At 29.7% G+C, this 22,309-nt stretch overlaps 1 protein-coding gene across 1 annotated transcript in view; it reads left to right on the forward strand.

The window, feature by feature from the left end:
* Positions 1 to 18,469, forward strand: part of LOC129221624 (RB1-inducible coiled-coil protein 1-like) — a 67,625-nt gene extending 49,156 nt beyond the window's left edge. The window contains exons 21-29 of the mRNA XM_054856148.1: positions 3,185 to 3,293; positions 4,864 to 4,951; positions 6,093 to 6,176; positions 8,148 to 8,193; positions 12,948 to 12,995; positions 14,195 to 14,268; positions 14,769 to 14,896; positions 14,990 to 15,057; positions 15,757 to 18,469. Coding sequence (XP_054712123.1) covers positions 3,185 to 3,293; positions 4,864 to 4,951; positions 6,093 to 6,176; positions 8,148 to 8,193; positions 12,948 to 12,995; positions 14,195 to 14,268; positions 14,769 to 14,896; positions 14,990 to 15,057; positions 15,757 to 15,978 — 867 coding nt within the window. The 3' untranslated portion in view covers positions 15,979 to 18,469. The remainder of the gene's footprint in view (positions 1 to 3,184; positions 3,294 to 4,863; positions 4,952 to 6,092; positions 6,177 to 8,147; positions 8,194 to 12,947; positions 12,996 to 14,194; positions 14,269 to 14,768; positions 14,897 to 14,989; positions 15,058 to 15,756) is intronic.
* The last annotated feature ends 3,840 nt before the right edge of the window (positions 18,470 to 22,309 follow it).

A 22,309-nucleotide genomic window follows, 5' to 3' on the forward strand; every position in this document is an offset into this window, starting at 1 on the left:
TTTTAGAAATATTTTTTCTGTATATTCTCTGTTAGTGTGACAGAAAAATTGAGGCATCCAATAATGTTGGATCAAATCTGAACAATGCATTAAACCATTGCTGGAGTGGAAATTCTATAGCAGTTGCGCAAGAGTGCGCCAAAAGTGGTAGTCTGCACCAACTTTCTATAAAACTTCATTTTAGTTGAATTCTGCACCAGTTTTCTTGAAATCACTTTGTGTTTGCCGAAAAAGAGCGTGCTCTCTGAATTTGGATCCAAATTGGCACGAAACAATGTTCTTTTGGAACCGGAAAGAGGAGAAAATATTCACTTGCTTGTAGGCAATGTTTGTAGAAACTCAAATTAAAACTTCTTGCAAAGAACAAACAATCCTCAAACTTATTTTTTCTGTAGAAATTAATAATTATTTGATGTATTCAGTATGTGTGCTAGTGTAGGAATAACTTGACTCCTTTCTGATTTATTGGGAAAGCTTCTAAAGCATTTTAGCTAACATGACCAATGCTAATGCTGAATTGCTAGTACATACCTAACACCTTATTTACCTGCTATTCTAGCACAGTTACAGTATCTGGAGATAACATTTGGCCTTCATTCAATCTGGACGGGTCACAATTTAGCTGAAGCTAAATCAGTCAATAAAAGCGATGAATGTTTTGACACTCGAAGATAAATTTATTCTTCACAACAGTGAGAAGTCTACATTCATGCAACTTGTTGCAATTCGGGCAACATTAAGCAAAAACACTTGATTTCCATGGGAAACTGGTGCAAACCCATAGGAAATCTAGGAACATTACCCGTAAGTAATCTAACCGTTTGGAATTTTCTTACAGTGTAAAACACAAGGATAAAAAACCCTGGATTCATCTCTAGATCAGATGTTTAATTAAAAAAAAAGGAAGAAATTGCTTAAAAATCCAGATTCGCAGAAATTTGCTTAGAGAATCTCAGTTAGGGAACAAAACATCTTGGGAACCAATCAGTGCCTTTCTCACCAAATTGAAGCTCTTAAAGGCAGACAAGGAAATGTTTTAGGACAAAATTGCAAGTAAAAAAGTGGCCCCAAACAAAAAAGGTTTGAATGAAAAGGTAAAAAAGTAAAATAAACAAAAACCTATTAAATTCAAACATAACCCTACTACTTACATATCAAAATGCGCAAAATTTTGTAGGAAATACAGTCGGACCTCCATATATCGAAGTAGCAAATTGCCGGAAAAAAATCCGATATATAGAAATTTCGATATATAGAAACGATCGTATTTTATCATAAAAATATCCTAAAACATTAAAATTAAAGCTAATTTTCGTGCATGAAACCCAATTTCTAATTTATACGAGCATCGGATTAAACGAAAGCTAATAACTGAAAAATTAACAGAAATTACATTTTTGTGCCTTCACGCATCTTCATTCTTCGGCAGTTCAACTTGATTCGCAACATGAGGGGATTTTCATTCTGACAATGTAATCGAGAGACAAGTAAAAAATCAATCTACTTAACTTGAATGATTTTTTACTGAAACTAAAAAGACTAGGAATGATAATCAACAGACAAGAAGGATAACTTGAAACTGATTTTACAGTGTTACTGGTTACAACTAAGATTTGAAATGAACTCGAGGGAATTTAAGAACTCCAGAACGGAACAACGACCTATCTATACTCACCTCTCAACCTCAGATTCCTTATGAGTTTCATAGCAACCTTTAGTGAACATAATGTTCTCCCCCAATCTTCATTTTTCATCAGATAAACAGTCTAAAGCGGAAAAAAACTTCGAATATCTAGAAAAATAATTTTGATATATAGAGATTTTTTTCGATATATAGAAACAGTTTTTCTATGTAAAATGAACATTGAAATTTGCTGCGATTTCGATATATAGAAAATTTCGATATGTGGAAGTTCGATATATGGAGGCTTGACTGTATTAATAAATAAAAGGAATTAAGCCCCAAGAATACATTTTAAAGATGTAAAATGTGTTTTACATGTACACTTGACACTGAAAAATTGGCAGATATTTAACTAAGAACATTTTTATTTTAATGAAAACAATGTTAAAAAAAGTAATTTTTTGGAATAAATAAAATTTTGCTCTCATATAAAATGGTATAATTAATTAAAGTTGATGATAACTTATCATTTGGAAAATTACTAAATAAATAAATAATTACATAGGCAAGTAACTAAATATTGTACTAAAAATAATAATAACAACAAAATGAAAACAAAAAGTCACCATGAATGCAGTAATTATAACAAAAATTACTGCTCAAATTTAAAATAAAGTGATTTGTTTAATACACCCCCATTTTATTTAATGTTCATACTGTTGACTTCTAGTTCAGCATGTGCTTGTCGCTTTTGCAAGTTCGTTGTTAGTCTGTTTTTATAAGTATTTAGTGTGTTTCAGTGTTAAGTCCAGCTATAAATACTTTCTAATTTTGCGTTATTTTTTTATGGTGAGTTGTTGATCTTTACACTATGAAATCTGTATTAACTTATGTAATTTTCAGTATTTTAGATTCAATTTTAAAAATTAACATATAGTTACATGTTATAAGGTCCTTTCAATGTACCCAATCTTGTTGAAATTCAAAGGCACATTCAAAAATATGTTCTGAATATATTTTGAAATAATTTTTGTTGTATCCAGGGCATTTTTTCCTCACCTTGCACCATCAATCATGAAGTTTAAGGCAATTAACGTAAATTAATTTATCACTTTTGATTAAGATTCATACTTTTTAAGTATATAATATGTAAAAAAAAATACATTGTATCTTTATTTTCGGTTTGTATTCTAATTTGAATTAATAAATACAGCAAATTAAAAAGAAGTAAATTACTTTCCTTTCTCTTTTTCCTTCATTATATTACAAAAAAGGTAAATATGCCGTTTTTAAATGTTTTTCACCACACTGTGTATAATATTTTTGCAGTACAATCCATATCATGTGTAGCGTGCTCTCCTTGAAAAATAATTCAATAATATGCTCTCTTTTTAGATATTTCTTACACAATCTTTGATTTTATATGATTATATTGCTGAAACTTTAATTACTAGCTTTAATTTAAAGTTTTGTTAATAATACGTGAAATTTCAAATAATTTTATTGATATTTTTTAAAAAGTAAAGTAAGTGTTTTTCTATTTTTTTTTTCTGTAATTAGGTTTCGTTCAACAAGGCCATTAATAGGCTAACTAAAGAGAAGGATGCTGTAATTGAAGAACTGAGGTCTAAAATTTCAATATTGGAAGCAAAAAATGGTGCCATAAAAGGTCAATAAAATTTCTAGATTTTGATTTGTTTACTTCTTTAACAAATATTTCTTGGTAAAATGTAATTGAAATGTATGTATTGAGTCTACCCCTATTCAGATTTTTTTCTCTGTTGAAGAATTTATTATTATTTGTGCATTTTTAAATTTGAGTTCATGAAAGTTTCAAGTTTAGTGTTATGATGATTATCCCGTTCAAAAAATGACACCTACCTTATTCCATCTATGTAAAGAGTGTTTTAGTACAGATCTTTTAGATCTTTATTTTTTTAATTTTTAATCGATAGTTAAAATAATTTATTGGAATTGTTCTGTCAGTGTATATTTTGAATTATTATAATTAACTGATCAAACTAAAGTATGTTTTTCTGTAAATACTCAAATTGTTGGTGAATTTATATTAGGGTTTGATTTTCACAAGGGCTCCTGGGAGCTGAGCGCTGAGCTCCTGTACATTATTTTGATTTTATGAGAATTTTAATATTTTTTTTTAACGGAATTCAGACTATTTATGTGTGAAAAAAACATTTTGGGGGACAAAAGGGCTCCCATATTTCTTTTGATAGAAATGAATCCCTGAACTTAGGTCTTTCATTTCTTAGGGTTTTTTCTTGGTAATTTTTTCTGCTTTTAAATCCTCATTAACAAAGCAGATCAAACCTTTTCAGCGTGGAATTAAGATATGTTGTAACTTTTGGCTATTCACTAAACCATAATATCTTAATTTTGTAGTCTGAGAAATAAAGTGTTGATGTGGCATGTAAGGTGAAGAGTCTGTATGGATCTTTGGTTTCTTTGTTATTTTCGGGTATATTACAGTTTGTGTTTTTTATATATTAATTTTTTTATGTAGTTACTACTAAACACTTAATGATGCATTTGTTTCTGCTAATGTTTAGGCTGCATATTCACTTACATTCAGAATTAATTGGAAGTACAACTGTAAAAAGTTTCACAATTCTGTACCATTTAATGCATGAGATATAAGCTTTACCAAAAATTCATGTACAGCATAATTATTCCATGCATTGCATAAATTTGACCTGGATATTTTAAGTAAACAATTTCTTGTACAAGAACAATTTACTAATGCTATAAATAGACAACAATACAAACAAAGCGAGAAGCTATATCAAGTTTCTAAATCCCTTTTTCCATTTTCAATCATGGATATTTCTTGTAAAGTGTGCCTGTGTAAAAGTGCATAAAACTCTGCACTCTATTCATAAAGTATATTATGCAGAAATTCAATTTCTTTGGTCAAATATTATTTAAGCATTTTTTCATGTGCATTTGTGCCAAATCTTAAATTGTAATTAATTTGCAACCTATTTTAATTTCCATTTATGGAATCTGCATTTTTTGCAAGGAGTTGTTTGTGAAGTATTTTTTGAAAAATCAAGGTGGGTAGATAGAACTGTGGCCTATGTATATTCTAGGTATGCAATACCTAAAATTGTACAAAAAACTAAAACTGAATGCCAATTTGAATTAAAAAATCATGGGAAATGTTGAGTAATTATTTTTAACAAAAAATACTATATGTACTTATAAGATATTCTTCATTACAGCTCATTTAGATAAATGTGCTCTTTCATTCGAATTTCCCGCTCAATCTGTAGAGGCAGTGCTGTCACAAAGTGATTCCAGTGCAGCAAAGTATGTATCTATATATTTTTGGATATTACTATTATACTATAGGTATGCTTCTTTTCTTTAATTTATGAAATTAAGGTATTTGTATTTGAGAAGAACTTATCAAATGTTCTTGGCATTATTTTTAAATTGCTTATTAATTTTCTCAATATTGATATCTTGTGATTTTATTAATTTAATGGGTTGATGTTTGAAAAAAAAATAAAGTGTTATTGCCTATAAAAAAATGGTTATAAAATCTCTTAAAGTAGGGTTAAAATTGTTCTTTTTTTATTTAGAAAAATAAAGTATCATTACGAAACAAATTCTTGTTTTGAACACTACAGCCAAGATTTAGGAACATATTGAAAAGATGTGTCATCAAGTGTCTAGTTCTTTGTTTTAAAATATCTGTTTATCACAAAAGACCCCCCCCTCCCACCATCTGTCATTGGAGAGATGGAAGGGTAGAAAGGTAATTTTTAAATTAAAAAAAAAATAAACATTTGAATATCTATTTCTATCTAATGTTTCATTCTGTTTTTAAATGAAACTAAAAAAAGGCCTTTTATTAAGACATTAAAAATGTTATTTAAATTATGTCAATGTCCAATATTTAAAGTAACTATATTTTTAGAGGGGTGACAGCACAAATTACTGATTTGACTCTAGTGTTTGACAAACCATTGATTCATAGATCCGGAATTTTCTCAATGAAGTTTCTGTACTATAAAGTGTATTCTGTACTATATAGTATAACTGACAGTTGAGGTTAATGCAACAACCTCTTACAATATCCATTAATCCTTATCCGATTCCTTGGCAATTTAACTGGCCACTGAATCGTCATTGGCAAACAAAATTTTTATTCCTACTAACAATTTTGAGACAAAACATGATGAATGAGAAGAACTTCTGTTTCCATAATTTTTGGTACATTTTATCAATTGCTTTGTATTTTTCCCATTTAGGTTTCAGAAAAAGATACTTAATCATTTTGATGCCAAAATTTAATGATGCTTGTTTACTATGCAGCAATTATTGATCTGTACATATGTATAGCATGCATGTTTGTTGTACAGTATTTTTATTGAAATTTTTTTAATAAATGATATTCTGTTTTCAAATATTTAAATTTAAAATCATTCTTCTTTTTTCTCTCCAGTTCTTCTCATGGCAGTAGTACACATGCAATCTTTTCCAAACTCAGACAGGAATTGGAACCCTACTTTCAGTTAACAGAATCCCTGTAAGTTTCAAAATGAAACATTCCTTTTTCCTATTTGTTATTATTGACCTATTTTCCTAAGATGAATAATGAAGGTCTTTACTACTGTGGGCTGGCAAATGGCAGAATCTACAAAAATGGGTTTTAGAGATATTTGAAAAAATGTAATTAATACGGTGCAAACACAAATAAAAAATGAAGTTCTAAGTTCTTTTCATTCTTTAACTTCAGAGGAAACCAAATGAGCATGTTTGTACAGTAAAACTGATGTAAAGTAGATCACAAAAAGATGCAAAATAACTAATCGGAGGTTCAACTTACCAGTAGTTTTGGTTTTCAATAATTTAGTAAAGAAAAACTAGGATATTGTTACTAATATGTAGATTACAGATAAAATTAACAATTAAAATTGAAAATTGCAAGAAAGAAAAAAGGGACTTCATGAAAATCATTGCCACATCGAAATTAAAAATTTGAATATGCTTGAAAAGTAATTTCAACATATAAATTATTTTATTAAAAAAAAAGTGTCAAGAATTAACTTTAATATCAAAAGCAAAAGTCAAAATAAGTCGCATCTTTTATTTGCATTTCAATTTTTTAAGATAATACATTATTTTAAGTTGTAATAAACAATTCTGTAATTCTCAAGTTTTTTCATAAATGTTTCTTTATCAGCAGAACTTTCATTTTGTTATGTGTTTTGCACAAACTCTTCGTGACAAATCTTAATGTTCTATTCAAATTTATAATATCATATCATTTGCCATTCTGCTTTATCAATTTTTTTAATAGTCATTTCTTCAACTTCAATAATCATTGTCTCACTATAAGTTTTGTTGAAGTCATACTTTCAGAAACAGTTCTTTATTGACGCTTCATATACGCACTTTGTGCAAAAAATGCAACAAGAAGTGTTACTCCTTTATTGCACAAGTGTTATTTTTGCATTCAAGGGCTAGTGTAGTAATTTCAAGAGAAAGTTAAATAATTTTAACATTTTGATTTTAACTATCTACTCTTATACTATCAAATTTTGAGTTATCTTCAAAAAAAAAAAAAAAAAAACTTCAGTTAAACATAAAGATTGAAGGATGATATTAACATGAAATTGAAGGCAAAGGGTTTAGAATTAAGTTTGTTGTGGTAATTATTATAACTGATATGAAGTTGAGAACCAAGTTTCAACAGCAGATGCGAAGGGAGAAAGTGCCATTAAATATCGTTTCATCAAAAGTTTCATTTCTGTACTGCCATAATCAGAATATCCTATCTTGACAATATATGGGTATTTAACCCACAATTCTTTTTGATGTTCTTCCTACAGCTCAATCAAAAATACTGATTTAAAGCTTCACTCTAACTTTATTAATTTTAAGTTAAATTAAAATTAAGTCAACAAACTTAATTTTAATGTTTTGTAATGAAGACAATATAAATTTAAATATTATTAACTAATGTACAAAGTTAAACTGTAGAAATGTTAATTTTTAGAAATATTTCTATGATATGGAAAAACTATGTTTTTTTTTTTTTTTTGCAAGCTTTTGGATTTTATGTTCATTTTCAGCTGCTTTGTTTCATCTATTATAATATTTTCATCGATTTTTAAGTGAGTAATTTCAATTTTACCAAAGACTGCAAGTTTCGTGGAACCTTTGAAGGACCTCTATGGAACCCCGAGTTTCCATGTAGCACAATTTAAAGGTGTTATTTTTTAAAAAATTGAAAAATATTATAGTCGTGATATTGTTAAAGTGAGAAAAAATTGGACATTTAAAATTCAAATTTGTCCTTAATTATAAGAATCTGTTAGTGCATAGTTTCTTATAAAATGCTTTTTACATGTGCAATTCACTTGTACTATTTGCTAATTTATGTATCACTTCCTTGAATTACTCATATTCATAGCCTTTGTATGATTTGTCACCTTCTACTTATGCATCAGACTTTTGTTTTAAATAGTCATTCATATTTTTTTTTTGTCTTCAGGAGCCTTTCTTCTGAAGGCCAGGAGAGCATTGAAATACTAAGAAAGGTAAGAAGCTATGTTTTATTTACACATTTTTGTTTTTCTGTTGAGTGTGTTTTAACGTTGTTCTGCTTATGATGATATTTCAAAAATGCCTCTTTGTGTATGTTAATAACAAGATTTGACAGTATATATACAGTGACTCCCAAAAGTGCTCGTACACCTTGAAATTTTGTAGTAAAACCAAAATAACGCAAAACTGAATTCGAATATGACGTCCAATTTTTTTCACACCATTCCTATGCCATTCTGAATAAAACCCAGTAGTTTTATATCAAAATATTGTCAGATTTTATTTTTGAAATTTGTCAAAAAACGAAGAGAAAGAGAAGAAATACGCCACAAAAGTCGTACACTGAAATATTTTCGAATAAATTCATGCTTAAAATTATCATATGTGGTTTTTTTTTATTATTTTTGCATTGTAATAACACTGTAAAGTCATTTGCCGTTGATTTTTTGTCCATTTATTCCCTAATATTCTGCTTATTTTAAAATGGCAAGTATGTGTAGAAAGCAGCAAACACGATTCGAAATTTGATTTTTTTCCCCTCACAGTAGCCATAAATTGGTTTGAAATGTCTCTAAATTAGGTAATTTATATCATTCTATAGTGAAGTGCTTGATAAAATGCTTTGAAGACAAGAATCGGTTAAAAAACAAGGTAAGAAAAGTTCAACTGGCAAAGTTAACAATGCGTGATCAAAGGTTTACAGTTAAAAAAAATTATAAAAAATACACATTTGAGTGTTGAAAAAGTTTCTGCAGAATTGAATGAAACATTTTACGTTTAATTTTCACCTAAAATTGTTCGCCAAGTTCTCTGATTAGCCGGATTAAATGGGACTTCTTCCTGCAGAAATTTTCTTGTTCGTGCGAAAAACAGTAAGCTTATGCTTTCCAGCCCAATATCAATGATAAAAAAGCTCAAAACGTTTTGGAACAATGTCTTACTTATAGCTGAAAATAAATTCAACATTTTGGGTTAAATTGTTGTATAATTGTAAATAGAAGAAAAAATGAGGAATTTAAACTGAAGAACTTAGTTGGATCAGTTAATCAGGATGGTGAAGGTGTTTTAGTGTGAGGGTGCATTACAGTATCAGGACTTGGAAATTTGGAATTTTTGATGAAATAATTAATCATGCAGTTCGTTTAAATATTTTAAAAAGAAATTTTAAACCATTAACCCAAAATTTAGTAATTGGAAACAACTTTGTTTTTTATCGAGATAACGATAAGAAGCACACGTTTTCGTTTGGTGCCTCAAAAATTGTCCTTAAGCTTAGAAATATCTCCTCAATCGCTAGATTTAAACTTAATGGGACATATTTGGAGGTATCTGGTGGCTAGATTACGAAAATACACCATTGAAACGAAAAGCGAACTAGAAACAGTAAGACTCGTAGTTTGGCTGAACACTTACTCAGAAATAGCACAAAAAAAGAAAGAAAAAACAATGAAATCTATTCCCAGGCGTTTAAAAACTGTTGTTGTTACTGCATGATATTCTACTAAATAATAACTTTGTAAAAAGTTAGATTATTTACTAATTTTTTGACATTTCTTCAAAGTGTACAAAGACTTTTGTAAGATAAAATTTCTGGCAATTTTTGGTTTTTGATTTTTTAAAAATTATGTTTTAATGATTTATTAAAAATTTTCATGTAGTTTTGTTAAAAATAGATCATAGATCTTATAATAAAATACCTATTCCGAAATATTAATTCTAACCAATGGATAATGGCCTATTTAATTGAAAGTCATAGGTGTACGAAGACTTTTGGGAGCTACTGTATATAATGAAACCTGTGAATAACAATATTAACTATAACAATTAAACCTGTCTATAATGATATTTTCTATGGTCCCTGCAAATTGTCAGCATAAATAATCAAACTTTTTTGACATTTCTTCAAAGTGTACAAAGACTTTTGTAAGATAAAATTTCTGGCAATTTTTGGTTTTTGATTTTTTAAAAATTATGTTTTAATGATTTATTAAAAATTTTCATGTAGTTTTGTTAAAAATAGATCATAGATCTTATAATAAAATACCTATTCCGAAATATTAATTCTAACCAATGGATAATGGCCTATTTAATTGAAAGTCGTAGGTGTACGAAGACTTTTGGGAGCCACTGTATATAATGAAACCTGTGAATAACAATATTAACTATAACAATAAACCTGTCTATAATGATATTTTCTATGGTCCCTGCAAATTGTCAGCATAAATAATCAAACTTTTTTGACATTTCTTCAAAGTGTACAAAGACTTTTGTAAGATAAAATTTCTGGCAATTTTTGGTTTTTGATTTTTTAAAAATTATGTTTTAATGATTTATTAAAAATTTTCATGTAGTTTTGTTAAAAATAGATCATAGATCTTATAATAAAATACCTATTCCGAAATATTAATTCTAACCAATGGATAATGGCCTATTTAATTGAAAGTCGTAGGTGTACGAAGACTTTTGGGAGCCACTGTATATAATGAAACCTGTGAATAACAATATTAACTATAACAATAAACCTGTCTATAATGATATTTTCTATGGTCCCTGCAAATTGTCAGCATAAATAATCAAACTGTCTATAATGATAAACTGTCTATAACAATATATTTTAGGTCCCAACAGTATCATTGTAAACAGGATTTACTGTATATACATATACACACAATCAAACCCTACTATAACGAACCCTCAACAGAACAGCTACGGAGTTAATATACCCAAAAGTTCGATACAAAAAAAGAAAAACTAACAAGGATATTTTTATAATGAACATCTTTAATGCATATCCATTAGTAATTAGGGCAGTTTAGATGTAAAATATTAGTGTTAATCAATGTACTAAGCAATCAACTATAAAGATGTAAATTTTTAAAAATGTTACCATAGTATGGAAAATGAATGTTATTTTTGATTGCAAGCTTTTGGATTTTATGTTCATTTTGCCCTACTTTGTATCATCTATTGTACACAAATCTGCATTTTTGCAATTTTTCGCAAAAAAAAAAAAAAAAAAAAAAAAAAAAAAATCAAAACATTGAAAGCTACCTTAAAATTACAATTCCTCTAAATAGTGGCTACAAAAAATTTAGAAAGGGAAAGCTCTTTGTGGTAGAAGACTGACTTTTGCTGTCTTTTAATTTTGGAAAAAATAACTTTACCCTCTATGGAAAAATTGCCTACACTAGCCATGGTCACTAGGATGTTCACGGTATTATCAGAGACAATGTTGTTGATCGGAAACGGTTAAAAAGCGACATTACAGAGTCTGAAAAGTAGTCTCCCTTTGTGAAAGCAGCTATTTTATCAAAGGAATAATGTGAGGAATGTACAGTGCTGGCCAAATTATTAGACTAAGACTTTTAAAAGCAAACTCTTTATTGATTACATAACTATAGACACATTAAGGAACAGTGAAATAATTATCTAATATTTAGTATGCATTCCCTTGTTCTTGATGAGCATTTTAAGTCTTTTTGGTCATACTTTTCACAAGGTTTACTCCAGTTCTTAACTTTTTAAAAAAGGAGGTAAAAAATTGTTAATACTCACTATTATATATACTCACATACACATACTCACTAATTACCTAAAACTAACTTTAAATGTAACAGAACACACTAATGAAAAGAACTAGTGAACTCTTTAAGCTGATTGAGGTTATGTTCCTGGTAGGTAGATAAACAAAGAACATAAACAAAGCAGACAGTGCTGCCACCTGCAAACATTAAATTATGCTAGAATAACGTAATAATCAGTGTACAGTATGTACTGTACTTTAACGGTAAAACAAATAGTATTTTAGTACAAATAGCGTACAAAAACCAAAAACCAAAAAAATAAAAAAAAATAAACCTCTTAAGTCTAATAATTTGGCCAGCACGGTAATTTGAACTGGGGTATTTTGGTGAAAAAAGAGTAACTATGCAGCAGAAGATAGTGTTTGCTTCAGGAACAATTAGTGAGAAATGTTGCTAGGACCTGTGCTTAAGAAAGCATGAAATTTTTGGATCACTATAGCCTACTCACTAGCAATTAGTGATCATTTCAAACAGTTGAAAATGCGATGACAACATAGGGTTTCCACTGGGACCATTTCGAAGTTTTTCTACAATGAGGGGGGGGGGGGGATCGTTATATCCCGGTTTGCTTGAGTCTTCTTTAACCATATGAGGCAACGAGCAAGTGGATATTTTGAAGTTTCGAGTAAAACACGTTTAAAGATCAGATCCCAGGGAGGCTTGCATTGAATTTTTTTTCTAAATCAAGTTGTGTACCGTAACCTACCAGGGCTACTAGTACTATATCTTGCCCCAAGATAGAGGAGGGGTTCACCTACCATTTGTACTGGTTATCTCCAAATTTTTAATTTTGCCACTTGCATCCCTTTGCTTCTCACTGCCTCATATGTCAATATGCTGTTGAGAACCTGGGAACCTTATGCTGGTAAAACCGGTGTATATAAAACTTTGTTATTTCTTCTTGTACTTTTTACTGTGTGTATTTTATTTTTCTATTAAAGGTTGTGCTTTGGTTGTTTTATTGTAAGTTTGATAATTTTTTAGATTATGAATCTGCAAAGCTTAACTATGTATTTTTAAAAATTATTTTGCTCCATCCATAAATGTTTTCTTATGTACTTATTATTTTATGATTTCAAATTTTTATTAAAATTACCCTTTATGTCTTTGTGGAAAATATGTTTTCTGTGTTTGAAATGTCTTTTGATTTTCCTTATTTACAGAAATTGAAATTAAAAGAAGAAGAATTTGAAAAACTAGCAACTAAATTTGTAAGTAAAAAGACTTCCTTTTGAAAAAATGCTTTGACTGTACTTTAACCTTCTCTTTATTTTCTGATTTGTAGTAATTCAAGCATACCATCAGCAAGCTTTTATTTTAATGTTTTGTTACTTCCTTTTACAAAAAAGGAAGTATTGTATTCACGAAAAAATTTTCACTCAAAAATCAAACTTAATTTCCATTTTACTCACACCCGAATGAATATTGAGTTTTTTTCGACTCGATGACTCGATCACATGTGGATAAGTGCCTAAGTACGTATAGACTCGCGAAATATCCATAATAACAATTCCGGATTTGATTACAACAAATTTTCTCTTGACTTCTGTATATACGTATGTATGTGCATAGGTGCGTATGTATGTCGCATAACTCAAGAACAGAATGTTTTAGAAAGTTGAAATTTGGTACGTAGACTCCTAGTGGGGTCTAATTGTGCACCTCCCTTTTCGGTTGCGTTCAGATTCTCCAAAGGGGATCTTTTGCCCCTTGTTGGAGGGAAATCATTGTTAATTTCGATGTAAACTCAAGTGGTGTTATAATTTGGCGAACACTTGGCGATATATCGCCAGTCTTTTGATCGTCAAGTTTTGTCGCCAACTTGCTGACAAATTAGGCGATTTTTTTTTAAAAAATCTGTTTTAATTTGGCCACTGTTGGTGATATTTAGAGAGTAAAGTATTGAATCACATTAAAATGGCCAATAATGGGGAAATTACATTAAATTGGAGTAAAAGGAAGTCATGTGATGCACACATCAGCTCGTTTATTATATATTTTCAATTGAAGAAAAAGAAAAAAAGATCTCTGCCCAAAGCTCAATGAAATGCATTTTCCACAGGTTTTTTTTTGGGATGTGCAGCAAAACTGAATTTGAATGTTGATAACACAATATGATTTATTAAAAATCAATCTGTTCAAGATTGATTTAAAAAAAAAAAAAAAAAAAAAGGTTCTACTCAGAACAATATTTTTCAGTTTACTTGAATTACTGCTGCTGTCTATTCACACCAAACAGGAATAGTTTTCCAAGTATTGGATGTACATAAAGAGCGTCCCAGTAGAAAAGTATTGAATTACTAAAACTGATTTTTTTTTTCATTCCAGTTTGGCACTATATTTTAATTGTAATGTGACTTCATTCAAATTTATACAAATATTTGTTTACTTTGAAAGTTTAAAATTTCAGATCCATGTTGCTGGGAGTCGTTCTAGACCTAGCTATTCTTGTAATGATTGCAAACACAAAATATCTATTTTCTCGTAAGTAAATTCCTTTCTTAATATTATTGTAACCATAATTGTTTTCTCATCTCTAGGTATAAGGGATGTTGTGCATTTGGCTACTATATGTATAGTACATAACTTTAGAATGGAAGTACCACTGTATCAAGAGCTCTCTAGAGTTAGGTTATCAGTAGAACATAAAAGTTCGAAATAATATCTGACAGAAAAAAAAAATGTTAAGTGTAGAAATAAATTTTGTTTTTGTCTTTTTTTTTTTTTTTTTGCAATTTCTTAGAACAAAAGTTTAAAAGATGTATTGCTAATCTGTGCAATTTAAGAAAAATTTTCGTGTTTTTTAAAAATCTGTTTTGAGATAAAAGGGTTTGATTCTTTTCTTTTTCTATCTTAATATTAAAATAGTTGAATCTGAAACATAGTTTCCCCAATTTTACCATACATGAGGGGGTGGGGCAGATTCTTAGATTTCTTCCACTTAATAATAATATTTTAATAAACTAACTGTTGGTTTATTTTAGGTGTGAAGTTGGCGATTTGATACTTATTTGCTATGAAGAAAAGCATGAAAATTTCATTGTTTTTCACTTGGGAAACTATCAACACTTTCTTCACACTGATAGCTTTCAGGCTCTAAATTTAAAGATTCGTAAGTGTTAAATTTTAACTGTACTGTAAAATCATGGTGTTACCTTTTTCTGTTAATTAAGTGTTTCAGACCAATTCATTCATTTCTGTTTAGCTATTGGATCATCTGAGAGATGGGCTGTTGGAACAATTACTTCAAAGGAATTTTGTATAACAAAAAAAGTAAGGCATCTTTCTTTACTATTTCGTACTTATAAAATTAAGGCTTAATGTAAAGAATGTTTGTAATTTTGTTTAGCTATTGGAATTATGTCTACTAATAATATTAAAAGTAAAGTACTTTACATTTTCTTCATATGAATGTTATGCATCTTGAATAATTGAAAGTAACATTAAATGTTTGAGTTCAAAGTGTGGTATTTTGAGGTTATCAAAACTTGAACTCTGATGCTATGAGGTCTTGGAGCCGTAGCACTTCACAGACATTTTTATTTTTGGACGGGCTAGAAAAAAAGAAAAACAGTAATGAACGAAAGTGGAGGGGGGGGGGGGGGGCTACGTAGCGCACCGATAATCTACAACTGTTAAAAATTTTTAATTTCGTATAATCGGGAGTTTACTGTATTTATTTCTTTTTAAAATAACACTGTTTTCTCAAGATTCAATCTTTTCTAATTTTTGGTGAGGAAAAATATTTTTAAAGAATATTCAACTCAATGTTTTGGAGGTAGGCAGGGACCCTGTGGGCCCCCTCTGGTTGCGCCAAATGTTTTAAAAGGACTTGTAATGTTAAATATTTATCTTATGTTCATTTACTTATTCATCTTTGTAGTTAATGTTAAACTTCAGTTTTGAACTCTTAAAACTTTGTTATGAATGTTCCATGAGTATAAAATACTTATTCACATTTATTCTTTGCAGCTTAACAATAGATATAAAGTTGGCTTAGGAACCAAATTTTATCGAGTTAAGGTAAAGCCTTGGGACAGAGACAAGGCATTAGAGGAATTTGAGTTGCATCATAATAAAGTTGATCCAAATATTTATGTGTCTAGAATTTCTAGTGTTTTACCTGAACCTCATCCTGCTGAAGATACCAGTGATGCAAGTGGTGCAAGTCATATGTCTGCGTCTGCCATTTGACAAGTTGTATTAGGTTTCCTAAATTTTTATCCCTTAAAATATCAGGAATATATTGTGATTCTGACTCATGCCTGTATTTGCGTAGAAAAAGTGTTTTATCGGTTTGAGAAAAAAATATCATGTAAAACTAGTGTACATCACAGCTACAGTTGCACAAATTCAATCAATAAATATTTTTTAACTCTCTTTATTTATTTTATTTAGTATTTGTGAGGCTTTCAACAATGCATAAACAAGAAATAAGAAGTAAATAAGTAAAAATAAATTTTTGTTCACTCCTCAGTTTTTAAATAGTTGTTATTGCTGTTCTACCCTCAGCAGAAGTTTAAAATAAATAATTGACAACAGCATTTTGTCTTCAGGCTTACTGAATTTAAGCTCGAGTTTTCATCAAGAACTTTCTCCAGTTGAATCCGTTTTATCCATTGGCTAAAATTGTGCCCTTTTGGAATCTTATTTAACAGCAAGAATATCTTTCAGGATTCGTACGCTCTTTCAAAACTCCTCCAATACTCTTTCATTTAGGAAAGTTTTTTGAAGAGCCCTTCAAACTCCTTCATTTTGGTTTTAACTCCTTCAAAACTCCTTCTCTTTTAGTTCAAGACTATATAATCTTCCCCTATGAGAGTAACTTAAAATACTTCGATCGACAACTAACTTCATCACAAGGGCAATTTTAATGGAGTATTTATTTTTTTCATAAAGATGTGATTAACAAATTGATTATAGTTGCGTCATAAAAGTTGAAGGTGAAAATATTATTAAATGACTAAGACATTTCATAATTGAAGTTAAACATGCTTAAATGATGTTTGGGTATTTTTTAAAGTTTTATGATAATTGTTTTTCCCTTGACCGCAGCAGCAGGCGTCAGGTTGTCTAATTATTATTTAAATATTTAAAAATACATAAGCAGATGTACTATATTAAGTGATTGTGTTAAAAAAAAACAATTGTTTAGTTTAGTAAATTGCAGTTATGATGTAGTAAAAAGGGTCACCCACATATGATGTCTTAAGGGAGAGAGGAACTCATAAAATTATGACAAGGGGAAGAGAGAGGGTGACAAAAAGTGACATCACAGTTATAACAATATGTTCATGAAAAAAAAAAGACATGTGACAAAAGGAGGAGAAAAGTAAAGTGTGACGAAGGGGGAAGGGGTCGATTGTGTATAAAAAAAAGTGTTATTCCATTGGGCTGTTCCAATTAAGGATAGCCTAAAAGTACTCCTTCAAAATCTCATTTTACTCCTTCAAAATTCCTTCATTTAATTTCTGAAATTGAGTATAAACCCTGTACTTTTTCTTTTATTAGTTTTTTGTTCAGCTTTGCTCTTCAGAATTTTGGATTAATAGCTATAAATTAAAATATGCTAAGTAGCAAAATAATTTCACATATCCTTACTGAAGGTCATGTTTAAAGTTACAGCATAGTTTGCACTTGTTATACAGAAACACAGTATGTTGAATTTATTTTATTTGTTGCTTATCAAAATTCTCTTTATTTAACATAGTTCCTGTGTGTAAATATTTGAAAAGGGTTTTGACCTATACATTCAAGGTTTTTTTTTTTTTTTGAATGAATGAATGAGCTGCCATAAAGCTTTTTATTGTCGATGTGTTAACGTATGAAAAGTGTTTAAAAAATGTGCAATTATTTCTGCATTTTACTTGCAATTAGATGATTACTTAAATATCTGTTGGTTATGAGAATGTTGATTTGAAACAGTGTGATGTATACCTTATATGTTTCGGCATTAAAAAAAAACTCTGACGTTGACAAACAATGTTTTGGCTTTCAGTTTGCTTGTTTTTCAATACTGTGTTTGAGCAAACAGAAGACTAGGATAGATAGCAGGAACTAGAAATGAATCAATGAATTGGAAAACTAGTCATCTCTTTAAAAATTATTTTTTCAGGAAATGTAAAAAACTCTCCTTCTTTATAACTGAAACCCAAAGTTACTAATGTTTTTCTGAATGGAACACATCTAATCATCTGTTCATCATCCGTTTGTCGATTTTGTTTGTATTGCCACTTGGGAGGATCCAAATTTCAAAATTAGTTTTATAATTTGATTTTCTTTTGCTAACAGATTTTCCATTGCTTGTAGTGAGATGTACCATTTATTTTGATTTTATAAAGCTCATGCTTTCAAATATTGTTTTCCCATTATGAGAAATTAAAAACTGAAGGACTACAACTGTCCAAATTAGTCATTCTTTAAAAAGAAAATGTCAGTTTTTTGTCTTCCCTTTTAATTAATGTTTGAGATATATGAATCATTTATTTCAGAAAAGGCGAAAGTCCTACGGGAGTCTATTGGACTTATGCCCCTTCTGAAATAATTGATTCACATCTTGTCTAAGCTTTGTTCATAACGTAAGCAAGAATGAGATGCAGTCTTCTAGAACTCCGGTAAGAGCAGTACAATCTAGTGAAGAACAAAGTGAAATTTAATTTGGGGACAGCGGGACATTTTTCTGACCCCCCCCCCCCCAAAAAAAAAAAAAACCAACTGTATTTTGACTTTTTTTTAGTGCACAGATTCAAATGCATTAGATATTGATGTTTTGAAGGGAAGTAATTTCCTAAAAGCTAGGCATTCTTGAAAAGGATTAGTGCAGTTAATCTGCTGATATGGTTTTATATTCTTTTATGATTGTCTTTGTGTACAAATAGGTATTAGCTATTTTTAGAACATTTTTACAATATGATAGTGTAAGCTGCTTAGCCATTGGTAGAATGATGTAGAGCTATAAACATGGAATTCACTTTCATTGCTGAAACTTGCTTTTTCTTATTATGTTCTACTCATTTCTAGAAATTTATTCTGCAACTGTTTTTTTAATTTAATTTTTAAATCTTGTTACAAGCTTAAAAGATAATGAGCTAATGGGTTGATTTAATTAAAAGTTCTTTTTATACAGTTGTTTCTAAAATTCCATCCACAGAATGAAAATAGTTTAGCAAAGTTACATGTGACTAATATATTTCAGAGAAACTAGTTTAGTAGAACAAGATTCAACATTAAATGATATATATATATATATATATATATATATATATATATATATATATGTATAGACTTATCCTTTCAAGACACTTTTACCTACTAACAGATAAAGTTTTGTATTTTTAAATACAGCATTTAAGCACTTTAATGTCTGAAACTATGAAATATTGAATGTGTGGCATGTTGTAATTAGACATTATTTAATGCCTGCATGATTGTGCAGTTGATGTATAAAGTTTGACTAGATTGTCTATTGTACCTAAACGTGCTCTGTAAATGTTAACAGGTGTCCATATGAGGGGAAAAAATGTTCAAAAAGAGTCTAGTTTTAATTACTTTGCTATATTTGTGTACATATTGATATTGTTTGACTTTGGTCTGTAGATTAATAGTTATGTTATGAGTTGAGTCCGACAAGGTCCGCACTGTTCTTTTGAGCAGCACGTCACTGTAATATAATCTTTGCAGCTTTTTTAACACAAACTAAAATCATTATGAGAATGTTAATAAAATGTTTCTTACTTATGTAACTCTTTCTTGCGTCTTCTGTTCTTCAAATTTCGGCATTTTGATCACAATATTAATCCTTTGCCGTTAAAACTGATCTGAAGAAGAAAAAAAAATCATTGCTTACATTATGTAGTTCAGTTTTAAAATTAATTGAATAATTTACATTAAAAGACAATATAAATTGTGATACATACATATTTAGTGTGTTGAAAAATGTGGAGTAATGCTCTGTTATATGTCTGCTGCAGTGATAAAGAAAGTCACTTTTTAAAGGAATTTGCACTTTTGTCTTGTGTTCATGTATATTTGATAGATTCTTGTGTTCAGCCTAAAATGGTTTTAAGATCTATAGAAAATGCAAAGGATTAATGTTTGAGCAAAACGTTAAAAAGTGAACCCTAGGTTGAGTATTTGTTCATGTTGTAACTTTCTTCAAGATCTAATATCTGTGCCTCAGAGCCACATAATCACTGCTTTACAGGATAGAGGGTAAATGTATGTAAAAAAATAACAGAAATGTACTCTTTTTGATAAGGGTGTCAATGATCTGAGTTAAGCATTTCCCTTCAAATGCCTGTGTGTTCATTTTGGAAAAGAAAAGCGTAAAAAAGGTACTCTTATTTATTTAGTTTTTTTTTTTTTTTGAATTTAAGGGTGATTGGTTAAAATTGCTCCAAATATATTATGCATTTAGGTTTTCAATAACATCGATGACTTGCGCCAATTATGATTTTTTAAGGAAGTGGGGGGTAGGGGTGGCGATAAGTAAAAGGTTGAGAACCACTGCCTTATTCAGACATGTGATTTTTCAGTATTTTTACTGAATTCAGTACTTTTTGAGAGAACAAGATACTATAGGCTGAAAAAAAAGAAGGAGAATTGGAAGTTAAATTCAACACAATCCAGTTAATTTCATGCATCCAATTAAAATCATCTGTTATGTAGATATAAAAATACATGGGAGAGCTTTCAGCTGTAGTAAGATATACTAACAGTGTTGTGTTAGTTCACACAGCCATGCAGTTTCAGTATTTTTCATCGTGTTTGGGACACATGTCTGCTTATTAGAGTTGCAAGAGCTCAAAAGAAAGTGGTGCAGTCCAGTGGTTGGAAAAACTACATTTTTTTTGTAGCGAACTACAACTACAACTACTTTGTTACAAATGTAGTTAACTACAACTACAACTACTTTTTCCAAAATGTAGCAACTACAAACTACTTTTAAAATGTAGTCGCTACTTCGCTACTTTTCAAAAAATAAGGAAATTTAAAGCATACACACTAGGTTGTCCCACAAAAAAATGTAAGTCGATTTTTCATGCCTCATACCCTCTTATATATTTCCTCTTATGTCAAAAAGTTGTGAAAAAAAAAGTTTCATATTTTATGAACAACGGCAACTCGTGCTGACTTGTGTCTGAAAGTGTGAACCAACACTTGTAATGCTACGCCAAATGAAAAAGAAAAATAACTTTTCTGAAAAACTCGAAATTGCTGTCGATAAAACCGTTGCCCTATTACCCCGCACCCCCACATGAACTACAAAAATATTTATTCAAATAAAAAAACATTTAGATATAATTTGGCCAATAATTTCTAATTTTTTTCAAAAAATTGATTTTTTATATTTATCTTTAAAAAAACATTACACATAAATTGAAAAAAAAATATCAAGTTTTCAAAAATTATATCGAAAACATTTTCAAGATCAACATTAGCAAATGAGTAATAAAAAAATAATAATAATACGTTTAAAATGAAAAGTTTAACTTACCTTGAAAAAATCCATATCTTTGAGGCCTTTGTGGGAGATTTAAATATTGCAGGAGCGCTAAAATTTATTTTCCAGCCTTATAATTTCGTAAAATTTCCCTTACATGTTTTAAAATATGTATAAAAAGACCCCCATTTTTTGAAAAAAATTATAAGTTTTAGGCCAAGTGTGGGATACCTATTTTTTTAAAAAAAATCTGAGTAAATGTTTTTGTGCTGCATGTAAAGAGAGGGTATAGGGGCAACGTTTTATCAACAAAAATTTCGTGTTTATATATATATATATATATAAAATGATTTGACTTCGCATTACAAACCGCTGGTTCACACTTTCAGACAGAAGTTGGCACTGTTTGCCGTCAGGCCCGCGCCAAGCCTGATCGGCGCCGTCGTGCAAGTGTCTTTTGAGCGCCTTCATGCAGTCGCGTTCGGGGAGAAAATATAGTTAACTCCTGGAGTAAGGTTTTGTAGACACATAAAATGGGAAAAATACCTTCGGCATTTTATTTATTAAAAAACAATGTGAAAATATTTTATTTTGGAATACAGTGTACGTTTTTAATTCATGTTTCGAGTTATTTCAAGTTCCATTGCTTTTTTGGTTTGCTAATGCGTTTTGGAAAAAGGAAATATTTTAAGTATCAAAGTTAAACGCCTCACAAAAATATCTCTCTAATCTCCAATTGGTAGATAGTTCATCACACTGTTATGCCTATCAAATTATGACAACAGAGTACTGCTTTTATTTCTAAACTGCAGTATAATAGTAATTGAGTAGAGGATATTCCACCATAAAATCTGAAACTAAGCATTCTAAAACACAGAATCGTTAAAAGAAGGCTTAATAAAAATAAAAATAAAATAATAATATATAATGCACACATACTTAAAGAAAGAAAAAGGGGGGGGGGGGGGGCTAGAGCGAGTAATTATGGTCATGTCCAGTGCCGGATGAACGTCGATTTGTGCCCTAGGCTAAGTTTCGAGATTACTACCCATCTCATATTTCTGAACTTGATCGAAATCGTAT

The sequence above is a fragment of the Uloborus diversus genome, chromosome 4 (assembly GCF_026930045.1).
Source record: "Uloborus diversus isolate 005 chromosome 4, Udiv.v.3.1, whole genome shotgun sequence".
NCBI classification, from domain to species: Eukaryota; Metazoa; Arthropoda; class Arachnida; order Araneae; family Uloboridae; genus Uloborus; species Uloborus diversus.